At 35.9% G+C, this 12,679-nt stretch overlaps 1 protein-coding gene across 1 annotated transcript in view; it reads left to right on the top strand.

Annotated features, from left to right (window-relative positions):
* LOC146478665 (putative lipid scramblase CLPTM1) overlaps positions 1 to 11,011 on the top strand; it is a 12,130-nt gene extending 1,119 nt beyond the window's left edge. Inside the window, exons 3-13 of the mRNA XM_085112284.1 lie at positions 144 to 258; positions 913 to 995; positions 1,342 to 1,465; positions 2,297 to 2,399; positions 3,288 to 3,429; positions 4,633 to 4,726; positions 5,423 to 5,613; positions 6,171 to 6,266; positions 7,105 to 7,240; positions 7,847 to 8,014; positions 8,798 to 11,011. Coding sequence (XP_084968410.1) covers positions 144 to 258; positions 913 to 995; positions 1,342 to 1,465; positions 2,297 to 2,399; positions 3,288 to 3,429; positions 4,633 to 4,726; positions 5,423 to 5,613; positions 6,171 to 6,266; positions 7,105 to 7,240; positions 7,847 to 8,014; positions 8,798 to 8,985 — 1,440 coding nt within the window. The 3' untranslated portion in view covers positions 8,986 to 11,011. The remainder of the gene's footprint in view (positions 1 to 143; positions 259 to 912; positions 996 to 1,341; positions 1,466 to 2,296; positions 2,400 to 3,287; positions 3,430 to 4,632; positions 4,727 to 5,422; positions 5,614 to 6,170; positions 6,267 to 7,104; positions 7,241 to 7,846; positions 8,015 to 8,797) is intronic.
* The last annotated feature ends 1,668 nt before the right edge of the window (positions 11,012 to 12,679 follow it).

Here is a 12,679-nt window from a genome sequence, read left to right as displayed (position 1 = left end):
TTCTGTCAAGGTAATACAAAGTGAATACTGAAGGTTTTTCATTTTAAACATTTTATTTTACCTGTAATTGACATTTTTTGATAGAAGCTACATGTATGCTAATCTTTATGAAAAATCATTTATCTTCTTTTTGTCCTGAACAGCGGTTACAGAACAATGGAACACTTTATGCTCATGTTTTCGTAACCAAACGTGGCAAATCTCCTGATCCACTGCATCCTAAGTATAACAGACTTGCAGTTGTAAACAGAACTATGTGTAAGTATGTGTTGACCCTCTTAAATGTGCCATTTTAAGGACGATTAAGCATTTAAAAGATTAAAGGTACTACTGTGCTCAAGGGAATTTTGTCTGCAACTTGCGATGAAGGGCACTGCAATAATACATTGTAAGTTACATAAAACAAATACATACTGCAAGGTATCTCAAGACACTGTGAGAAGTAGACTAGTCTAATTTTTCACCAACTTGCAGCACAATCGACCGTACTGAAAAAGATGGCTACTGGTAGATTTACCCACAATTCTTAGCATACGAAAACCCGTAAAACGCTCATAAAAATTCACAGAAAAGTTTTAGAAACTTCTAACACCAAGCATACACAATATTGTCAGTACAGGAATGATTTTCTGAAACAACTATGGCTTCCTATGTGTCTATTGGCTGTGTTAGGTTTGCAAGGTATTATTGTAAAATGTATGGTGGATTTCTCTATTGTAAGACATCCAATTTCATTTGCAAGATGTCTTGTGTGGCATTGCTTGAAATTTGCAGGACAAATTGCCTTGAGCAACAGAACCTTACAAAATGAACTCTTGAGTTTGCCCGTGATTTGATGAAGTGAAAGACATCACTGATCAACATGCATACGGATGTATGTTTAGCGTATTTCTTGTTTGTTCTCTCCTATAGTACTGACAGTTTTCAGAAAAAGACGTGTTCACAAAACTGTTAATCTGTTGACTGGTAAGGCTGATGCCAATCCAGACATGGTGGTAAGCTATTATTGATAATATAATTATAATAATTATTTATTTAAATTTTATCAACCTTTTTATTCCCAGACTTGAAATTTAAATTAAATATTGGTTATTATTAATGAACACATTATCATTTTTACCTTGTATCTAATATCCTAAATAGATTTCCTCTAAATTTTACTCCTAATGTTTTTGTGTTTCATCAAAACAGCATCAAAGCTGTTGGTCTCCTTGAATGTGTTCTCATCTTTGTCTCATGTCAATTCATTTGTGTTTGTTTTCTTTAATAGGCAATTAGTATTTGAACTTTTTTTTCGCAAAGAGATTAAAATTATTTAAAATTAATGTCTATTTTTTGCAGCAATCAACAGGTGTCAACAAACCTGGTGAAATTATTTCTTATTGGCACCCCAATCTGACAATCAATTTAATGGATGATCAGACACCATGGGTTCAGGGCTCTGTGCCACAACCAATGGATGAATGTAGGTGGACTAAAAACATACTACATTTGTTTCTTTTTAAAAACACTTAAGGTTCTGTAATTCCACGTCATTAACAGGGCTGCCATTAAAGCAGTCGGCTACACAAGGAGAATAACTGGTCAGAAACTCAAGATGTCTTCACATGTCTGTTGTTTTTTAGCCATTGCCAAGCTTTTGGTTGCTGGCTGTCATCAGTGCAGTTGTACATGATAATACTTAGTTGCTGTCCCTAACCCTAACCCTAGCTTCTAATAACTAAATAGCAGCCCTAGAATATCTATGAAGTTTAAATGCTGGATAACATGCTGCAATTTGGAAAGAAATGTGATGTAATATTTTTTTTAAGCCTGGTGAACAGATGAGAACGATGTATTATTCAGTAATAACACAGGCAAACTCAGAAAGAGAAATTCCGAGTGCTCCTATCAGGAGTCGAACCTTAGACCTTCCGATTACTACATGTTGTTCTGATCACTAGTTCGGATGCCCATAAACCTAGTTTAATGGCCTTAGCTCCCACGAGTCTCCTGTAGCTCCGTGGTAGAGCATCAGAATTTTGACACCCGATTTATGGCTTAAACCCGTTGTATATTGTATGTGGAGACATGCATGTTGTTAAGTGGTTAGTGTATTTAAAGTGGCCTAAAATTCTCTGAGGCTTTGAATACTGTCTTCTGCCATTGTTGAGTTTCCCCTGACAAGAACCTTTAGCTTTACATTGTTACTTGTTTAAAATTTGTTGTATTAACTAAATTAGACCAAATTTACCAGTAAAAACATCAAATCACTAAGTTAAACATAACTGTGTCAATTTATTCTTTTTTTTTTTAGTTCTCATATTTGACAACATCACTGGCAGGTACTATCCATTGTTATATCTTAACAACTACTGGAATCTAGCAAGCGAATACATGCCTATTAATGAAACAACAAAGTAAGTTTTTTTTCTGTCATTGTTCACATTTTCTTCTTAATTATCACAACTATAACAGAACACTGAAATTTCATTGGCCATCAGCGTCTTTGATTTGAACATCAACAGCAAAGTGCACCAGTGATGCCTATTTTAAACGGGTCATTACTTTCCATCACATGCAATGTAATAAGCAGTTGTACTTAAATGACTCCTGTCACATTTCTCGCCAATAAAGATGTCGTCTTTTCATTCTCCAAAAAGTTTTCCTCCTATATTTTATTTGAAATTTGTCATAGATATGATACTAATTGATTACATGACAGTATATTTTCTAATTTTGTCTGCAATCATCCTCCTGGTTTAGCAAATAAGATGATCCTATAATTTCTTGCATGATTAGTGAATGAATTGGACTCATTTTCAGAGACCTAGTAACAGATAGTGGGGACGCAGAATAAGTGTCCTTTTTGACTTTTTTCTTGTCCCCACTATCAGCCCTTGGGTGTTCGAGGATGAATTGGACTCCACTCTGTCCTGTTATCAGTTTTGAGTTGAAAATTTACAGTATCTTCACTTTGCCACTCAGAATTTGCCCTTTATTTGTGAGAGTCAAACATCCATTCATGTTATTAATGACTTCACCCCCTGTGCAATGCTCAATGAAAAGCTTCTGAGCAGTACTTTCCCGTGATGTTATTTACTTTGCTGTACAAGATGATACTACCTGTTGTTGAGATTGAGTCAGTGGATAAATTCCTGAGGTGTGATGCATAATTTTATTTTGAATGAAATCTTTGCCCTGGACAGTACTTTCACATGGTGCTGTTGATTATGCTGCACAGGGTGGTTCTGTTGACTTTTGGTGGCAAACTGTACACTATTTCCACCTTTTTTTAAATCTTGCAGGACTCTTGAGTTACACCTAACCTACATCCCGATATCACTATTCAGATGGCAAATGTATGAGTCTCAGAGAATGAGACAGAAGTGGTTTTCAGTTCTGGGTGATGAGCCAGAACAAACAGAAGAGGAACAAGATTCCATCAAGGTGGGTAAATGAATTTGACATTGATATTACAGCATGGCCACTTGATTGTATTATTCTAATAAAAGAGACTTATGAAATACATGAATGAATCAGAATGATGTATTATTCAAGAAAGTGACACTGTAGGCATACTTTGAAAAAAGAAATCTGAGTGCTCCTGTCAGGAGTCGAACCTAAGACCTTCCGTTTACTAGTTTGAATGCTCTACCACTGAGCTACAGGAGACTTGTGGGAGCTAAGGCCATTAAACTAGGTTCATGGGAAAAACATCCTGCATACTGCTAGGATTTGAATGTTGAACTCGTGGTATATGAAATAAATGTGATAGAATATTTCCAGTATATTTCTTTTTTTCCGGGTATGCCTGTGTCACTTTCTAGAATAATATATCATTCTCATTCATTCACCAGGCTGGAAATATACCATCAGATTTATTTCAGACATGTATGTAATTTTAAAAAAGCCCTAATCTAGATAGCAAAATTATGTAAAGGGGGTTAGTTTCTAATCAAAGAATCTGTGGTGCTGTATTGGTGTATTGGTGCTGTATTGGTTTTAATCAACTGAATTGATAAGGTAAATAAAAATTATTGGTACTGTAAACATACAGAATACAAGTCTTTAAATGGTCTTGTTCCTGAATACTTATCCTGTAAATTTGTTGAACAAAATGAAACACGTTACTCCCTGAGGGACTCCGTTAACAAACTATTTATCCTGTTTCCGCGAACTAATTTAATGAAAAACAGCTTTAGTAATAGCGGAGCAGTTCTCTGGAACAGCCTGCCCTGTGATGTGAGAGAAGCTAAATCTCTAAGTCAATTTAAAAGATTAGTTAATCGTCATTTTTAATGTTAGAGTATACACAGCATTCGTGAAAAACAGGTTCTAGTTAGATTAGTTGTAGTTAGTTTTTGCATTTTGTTTAGGATAGTTAGGTTATTTCTAATTTTTATACTCCTGATGGATTTTACCATGTTTAAATAAAGAACTATTCTATTTTATTCATTCTACACAAAAGCTGACATGTATTTTGAGTGTTCATCCTTCATCAAGCGTTTCTGGTTCGAGAAAGCGTGTAAGACTTGACTCATGCATGACATGTATTTTGAGTGTTCACCTTTCATCAGAGCATATATGGTTTGAGGAAGCATGTAAGACTTGACTCATCCATGGTGTGTATTTTTGTCTTTTCGTAACTAGAGAGCCTTAGTGGAGACCAACCCTTACCTGCTGGGTGTGACTATGATTGTGACATTAGTACACACTGTCTTTGAATTTTTAGCTTTTAAGAATGGTAAGTTAATTTTGATTTTAATGTAAGAATTAATTATTAAAATTATATAGACAGATATACAAGTCGTATTTATATGTTTGGTTTTGTCAACAGAGTTGATTAAAGTAATTTGGCCACCATAAATTGATTAGAGTGCTGACATTTCAAGGTTTAGCCCTTCATGTGAGCGAATCAAGGAATTGTGGGTTGTTTGTGTTTATATAGTGAGCAGTGGAGCTATGCTATTGGTGAGAGCTTGGCAACATAAAAAAGAAGAAATATATGTTAGTTGGATGAAAAGCATTCATTGATTTCATGGGGATTAAGAGTGCTGATTTGGAAGGATTAATTTTTGTTCTAAGCATTTGTGGCTTTCTGTCGTACCATGTTGTAGAGAAATGCCACAGACATATTTGTATGACTGTTTCCTCAAAAGTTCTGTAGCATTCCAAAAGAGAATGACAGGACATGTATATTTGGCAGGGGGTTTGGGGGGGGGGGGGGGGAAGGTGTATTTTATTTGTGTTGGAGCTAATTATATTTGGAATTTTATAGCATGGCACTCACCCTATCCCTTTTTAATATCTCCATTTGTTATTTAAATCGCAGAAATCAAGTATGTTTGGTTTCTCGTATACTTCTCTGTTGAGTGATTCATGAATACAATCCTCCACAGCGTGCCCAAATTTGATTCTTTTTTGTTCTCAACATCTTTAGACATACAGTTCTGGCGAAGCCGCAAGACTCTGGAAGGTCTGTCTGTTCGGTCTGTGTTCTTCAATGTATTCCAGTCTGTCATTGTTCTCCTGTACGTCATGGACAATGAAACCAACACTGTCATCATCATCAGCTGCTTTGTTGGACTCTTGATTGAGATTTGGAAGATCAACAAGGCTGTCGACATAAAGGTGATTGAACCATTTACAGGAATTTTTTATTCTGAAAGAGGTCATGGTTTTGAATACGGTTCACCCCAGATTTTTTTCAGGCTTTCTTCTCGCAGGTGCTTTTAGTTTCTTACCTAGCTGCAATGGTCTCTCATTTATTGACAATGTTACATCCACAGATCAAATATATGTACACTTCATATTTATCACTTCCATCTCTTCACTTGTACGGGTATATTGCAAATTCACAAAATGACCACCTCCCAGTTGGCTTGATAACTCAGTTGTAAAAGCACTGCACTTGTATCACAGAGGTCATGGGTTTTAATCAGCGTTCAAGCCTGAATTTTTTCAGGTTGTCTTTTTGTGGTTGTTTAAGTTGCATGCATAATTCAATGGTTTCTCATTTATGAAATAATTTGTTACTCACGTGGTTATCTTAAAATAAATACCTATTTTCTTGGCAGGAGTCCTCCACCCCCCAAGTGTTAGGGATAGCAGATTTCTGCTTCATATTGTCCCATGAATTTTGTCCTTTTAAAATAACAATTTATATTGACTACTCTTTCATTTTGTAGGTGGATAGAGAAAACCGTTGGTTTGGTGTAATACCAAGAATTTACTTTGCTGATAAAGAAACATATGTGGAGTCTGAAACAAAGCAGTATGATATGGTAAGGTGATATTACTCTGACCTTCAAAGTTAATGGAAAGAATGAAGGAATCAGCACATTCACAGAAGACTAATTTCAAAAAAGAATGCATGCCGCCCCGTAATTCATCCATTCTCTTATTGACCCTTATTAGATCAGTATGAATAGAATACTATGCTGAACATTGATTTTAAACATAGAAAAGTGAAAAAAAAAAATTCAGAAAAATCCCAAAGGTTTCAATAAGAGGAATAGGGAGTCTAAATTTGAAAGCAAAATACTGCAAAACTTAAAACAGTTTACTCTTAACTATATTTTCCTTTAAAGGGGAAGTATCATGGGGTTTTTGATATCTTTTGTTAAAAATGATGAAATAAGACCTTCAATCACCTGCCAAATAATTCTAGATCGACGAGAGAAACGAAAGCAACTCAATTCTTGAAAGAAACAACTCGTGATCTGTCCTAGCGCATTTTGGAAACAAAAATGCGAGACCTTGAAAAAATTATCCTACTATTTTTCAAGTTTCAATCCAAACCGGCCTACTCTGTCTCTGGCCAGAGGCACTAATCGACAGTTTTATTGCACTGGGGTGATAATTTTTAACAAACTTGACAATTATTTCGTTGTTTCTGCTGACAGTCAAACATTTTTGGGTTTTGAAATGACAGCAAATTTTCGTGATACTTCCCCTTTAAGGGCTGGCAATCCTTATTTCTGTCCAATGCTTCCATAACAGATCCTTTTTTCTTTTTCAACAATTGAATTACTGGTATAAAGACTTATCCAGAAACAACTTTATTTATTTTTATGTCAGTTTAACTCCACGTTAATCATCAAATTTCATCTTTCTTTTTAGATGGCATTCAAATACTTGTCATGGGCATTGTTTCCTTTGTTAATCTGTTATGCTATTTATTCGCTGCTCTACGTTGAGCACAAGGGGTGGTACTCGTGGATTCTTAGTATGTTGTATGGCTTTCTTTTGACATTTGGTGAGTAATATTATTTTGTTAGAGATTGATTCTATTTTGTCATGTGGTTTCTAAATGGCATTATGCAAGCCAAGTTCTGTTCAACTTGTCTTGCAGCAAACTGCAACCAAGTTGCATGATAAAGTATGTAGTGTAACATGTGCTGCTGTGGGCAAATCTTGCCAAAATATTTACAGTGTATTATTACAAAAAGAATAACTAAAATATTTAAATCTGAAGAATCTATAAATTTTTGTAAAAATCAATAAATTTTTTTGTGTTGTGCCAATAAACATCCATACCCCTCCCCTCTGGAAATTCTAATTTAACTTCACGCTTTACTTTAAATCTTTGAATCTTGACACCCCCACCCCCCCACCCCCTCAGAGTTTCCAATGATTTTCAAGGGGGAGATACGGATATTTTCTGGAACTGCACAACTGGGAAAAACAGCAATATCATTCTATGCCTTTTACAATAGTATTGTCTCAAGTAGTTTTTGGGAGGGTTGTAGTTTGGTTTGCCAATAAAAATATAATAAATAATAATCTGTAGCTAACAAAACTGTTGATACTTCTGTGATGATTTTTTCTACTTTCCCCCTAAATCTTTCCTTTTTTTTGTTAGGATTCATCATGATGACCCCGCAACTATTCATCAACTATAAAATGAAATCCGTGGCTCATCTGCCGTGGCGCATGATGACATACAAGGCACTCAACACCTTCATTGATGATCTCTTTGCTTTTGTCATCAAAATGCCAACACTGTACAGGCTTGGGTGTTTTAGAGATGGTAAGTCAGCTCTGCCCAACATTATGATATGGGGCATCACAGTGTTTGAAGTAACTCATCGATCATCCAATGTGTGCCAGTGTTCTTGACCTAGAAACTTAACAGAATGAGTTATTTAGTTAGCATGTAAATTTATTTTAATTGCTATCTTTTTAGACCCTTTATTAGTGAGCACTTTTGGTCTTACTTAGAAGTTACATGTCTAGGAGTCACAGAGCCATATAATCATCATTTCTGTGATGTTTTTACTAATTAGGTTTTTATTTTGTATTTCAGTGAATAGTTCTTCTATTGAGCAATAATGTTTGCTTTTCTGCCTTTATTTAGTTTTTTGCAACTTTCATGAATTCATATGGACATGAAGGGCCTCTTTAGATATCAGCCTAGAAATTTTGGGGTTTAAGGGGAAATATTCTGAGTGATATTGTCCTTCCATTGCTTTTCTCCTCCCTGCTACATTGCTCTTCTTCTTTGTCCATCTATCCTTTTTTTAATTTGCACTTCCTCTTCATTCTGCAGATGAAACTAATAACAAATTAACTAATAATGTCCAAAACTTTGGTTTATGCTCACTTCTTCTCATGTTTAATCCTCTGCCTCAGAGAAATCCAAGAAATTCTCCTTTTCATGGCACTGGTTTTTTTTTGGTTGGTGATGTGAATTCTTGTAAACTTGATGATTAGGGCAGAAGATTCAGCAACTCAGTCTGGCCACATGATCTACTTTAAACTGACAAGTTTGAATGATTTGTAACTTAGCTGTTGTATTACTATTTTGTTGCAGATATTGTGTTTTTCATTGCCTTGTATCAGCGATGGATTTATCCCATTGATCCTAAACGTGTAAATGAATTTGGTACGACTGGCGAGCCAGTAGACACTGCCGCCCCAGCTGAACAGGAACCTAAGGCTATTGAAAATGGTACCACCACCCCTGAGGCTGCAGTGGTGTCAGATAAGAAAAATGATTAATAACTTGTGGTGATATTCCAGTGCTGCATGGCGTACCAGTGTCAAACTGTTAAACAGATGATTTTTTGACAACTTTGCAACATCTCTTTGATGGACTCCGTTTCATCTGGATAAGAGAGCTAGCTTTTAAAGAAACTGGCCATTGTTACATTGGTGCAGGAGTAGAAATAAATGTTTAGTTTTATCAACTTAGCTGATAATGTAATAATGGCGGCCGAAAATTCAAGTAAGTTAAAATTAAAAACGTATACCAGCACTTGAAAGAGAACTTTTACTTTAGTAACCCTGCAAAGTTTCAGCATATTAGGTGTGATATCAGCTGAGAAAATGTAAGTTGAAAAATGAAAAATTTAGAGACGTTTGTATGACTGGGGGTATGATGTATACCCCCCAGTCATGCAAACGTGTGTAAATTTGTCAAATGTCATCTAACATTTCCTAAGCTGATATAACACCTAATATGCTGAAACTTTGCAAGGCTACTAAAGTAAAGGTGCTCTTTCCAGTGCTGGTATCAGTTTTTCATTCAGTTCAATTTTAACTCCCTGAAATCTGTTGTCACCATTTTGGAGAAGGGTCTATTTAACCACTGTAAAGAGATTCGAGAACTAACGTTTTAAGGAATAACCCTTCGTCGCTCTGACAAGGGGCTAACGCTCGAAACGTCAGTCTTGAATCTCTTTACGGAGGCCAAATTACATTATCAACTAAGTTGAAAAAGACAATCATTCAGTTTCATCTGGCCAAGCTAACAGCAAACTTTGTTGGAGGTGAAGTTGTCCATTTCTTTTTCTTTCTGACAATAGTTTTCTTTAGGAGTTTGTGGATAAGGCTGGCCAGTGGCGGGGAAGCCTTCAGAAAGTTGTCTCAAAGATGTCAAACATTTTAAAGAGATCACATTGTGCCGTGCAGCACTTCTGTCAGGCACAAGCATGTGCTACAAAAAATAAATTCTTGATAAGTTTGGAAGTTTTACTTTTCTATGAGCAGGTTCAAGTTTCTTGCTCATACATTCACAATAAAGGAATTCACATTCATTTGACAATGTTCAATCAATATTTCGCCTTCAATGTTTGGTTTGCAGTTTTGTGAATTGGTACCAAACTCTGCCTTGTTATATTGGAAAAGGTGCAGTTTGGTACAGACATAAGCTCTCAAAAAACCTGTGCCCAGTTGAGTAGTGGGAGTTTTACAAATCAACGTTGTTGATGTTTTCTGCGGTCGATTCTCCTGTTTCAAAGCATCTTCTCAAGCACTATGCTGGACTACTCAATTGAAGGCGGTTTATTGAGGACAGGGAATTCAAAAAGAGCATGAGAAACTGCCTTGAAATGCAAGGAATGAAAACTCCCAGTTATCATAAGATGCTTTATGTAACTGGGCCCTGGATAATTATATTCCCCACCCCCACCCCCTTATTTATCCCCCCACCCCTTAAATGTAGTATAGGTGATATACAAGTTTTAGCCATACTATTAACATGATTATTAATGTTGTATCCTAGCAACAGTTGTACATGGCTTATAACCTGTTCTTGTTTCTCAAAACGAGCTGAGCAGAAAAATGAACGCTTTTTAATGCTAAAAACGTTTCTAGCGGTTTCTGGAAACAGAGGGAAAATAAATTATTTGCAAGAAGGTGTCAAACTCTTAAGCCTGGTTTCCATGTAAACAATGATTGCAGGGTTGCAAATTGGCTATTCTGTGATTGAGCGATCAAAAATCCTTCCATAATATTTAGTTCATAATTTGGCCAATTATGCTTTGCGATCCTTCGTGATCATTTACCATTCTGCAATGAACAAGATTTCTGCCATATTTTGTGATCATACGGAAACCGGGACTTACTCTTTGTGCAGAAGAGCACGGAAGTGACAGAATGTGTATGTGATTATAATTTGTGAAAAGTGTACTTCAAAGTTCATTTTTACTCTCATGACAAATGTTAGATCTGTTATCTGGTACAAGAGCTGAAATCAAAAATTATAGTTAAGGGAATTGAATTAAACATCTGTCGGGGATGGGAATTTTCTTATGTGTGAAAACTTTACTTAACGAGGTAAACAAGGTTTAAAAGTCAGCGACTGTAAGTTTTACGACGCGCACAGTTCCCTAAGGACATAAAGGAATGAAAAATGGAGGATTTCAAAATTTGGTCATTTTTTACCCAAAACCCTGGACCTACCCCTTGGAAAAAAAGTCGATTTTTGGACCCCCGACAAATATTCTTTTGAAGCTTCCAATCAAATCATTGTGCCTTAAAACGTCCCCTGAGAAACTTTTTACGCCTCCAAAGGGGCAAAGAAATAGCCCACAAAAGATGAAGTCAGGGTGAGGGTTTAACCCAAAATTCTTTCTTTGGACGAAATACAAATGTTCTTTTAAAGCTTCCAATCAAATCAGTGTGTCCAAAAATGTCCCTTAAGACACTTTCTTAGCCCCCCAGGGACAAAGAAATTACCCACAAAAGATAACGTCAGGGTGAGAGTTAAACAGAAAAATCTTTGTCAGTACGTTATTTCCACTTAAAAATGATTACCAGGGGAGTCTTACGACACAACGATATTCCTAGGGACATAAACTAGTGAAAAATGCTGACTTAAAAATTTGGTCATTTTTTTACCAAAAATCCTGGACTTACCCCTTGGAAAAAAATCGATTTTGGACGAAATAGAAATATTCGTTTAAAAGGTTTCAATCAAATCAGTGTGTCCAAAAATGTCCCCTGAGACACTTTTTAGGCCTCCCAAAAGACCAGGGACAAAGAAATAGCCTACAAAAGATAAAGTCAAAGTAAATGTTAAAAAGATAATTCTTTGTGAGGGCCTTATTTGCAGTTAAAAATGATTCCCAAAGGAGTTTTACAAAATGCCGAGATTCCTAGGGACATAAACAAGTGAAAAATGCCGACTTGAAAATTTGGTCATTTTTGACCAAAAACCCTGGACTTATCCCTTGGGAATAAGTCGAGTTTTGGACCAAATACAATTATTCTTTTACAAGTTTCCAATCGAATCAGTGTGTCCAAAAATGTCCCCTAAAACACTTTTTAGGGCTCCAAAGGGACCTGGGACAAAGAAATAGCCGACAAAAGATAAGGTCTGGGAGAGAGTTTAAGAGAAAATTGTTTGTGAGGGCCTTATTTGCACTTAAAAATGATTCCCAAGAGAGTTTTACGAAACGCTGAAATCCCTAGGGACATAAACAAGTAAAGAATGCAAACTTCAAAATTTGGTGATTTTTGACCAAAAACCCTGGAAATAAGTCGATTTTTGGACGGAATACAAATATTCTTTTAAAAGTTTCCAATCAAATTAGTGTGTCCAAAATTGTCCCCCTGGGACACTTTTTAGGGCTCCAAAGGGACCAGGGACAAAGAAATACCCGACAAAAGATAAGGTCTGGGAGAGAGTTACAGAGACAATTCTTTATGAGAGCCTTATTTGCATTTAGAAATGATTCCTAAGGGAGTTTTACGAAACCCCGAGATCCCTAGAGACATAAACAAGTAAAAAATGCCGACTTGAAAATTTGGTCATTTTTGACCAAAAACCCTGGACTTACCCTTTAGAAAAAAGTCGATTTTTGGACAAAATACAAATGTTCTATTAAAAGTTTCCAATTAAATCATTGTGTCCAAAAATGTCCCCTGGGACACTTTTTAGGGCTTCCAAGGGTTCAGGGAAAAAGAAATA

This window comes from Pavona decussata, unplaced genomic scaffold (assembly GCF_977016875.1).
Source record: "Pavona decussata unplaced genomic scaffold, jaPavDecu1.1 SCAFFOLD_64, whole genome shotgun sequence".
NCBI lineage: Eukaryota > Metazoa > Cnidaria > Anthozoa > Scleractinia > Agariciidae > Pavona > Pavona decussata.
The sequence above is the reverse complement of the archived record's forward strand: the minus strand, read 5'-3'. Positions and strand labels throughout refer to the sequence as shown.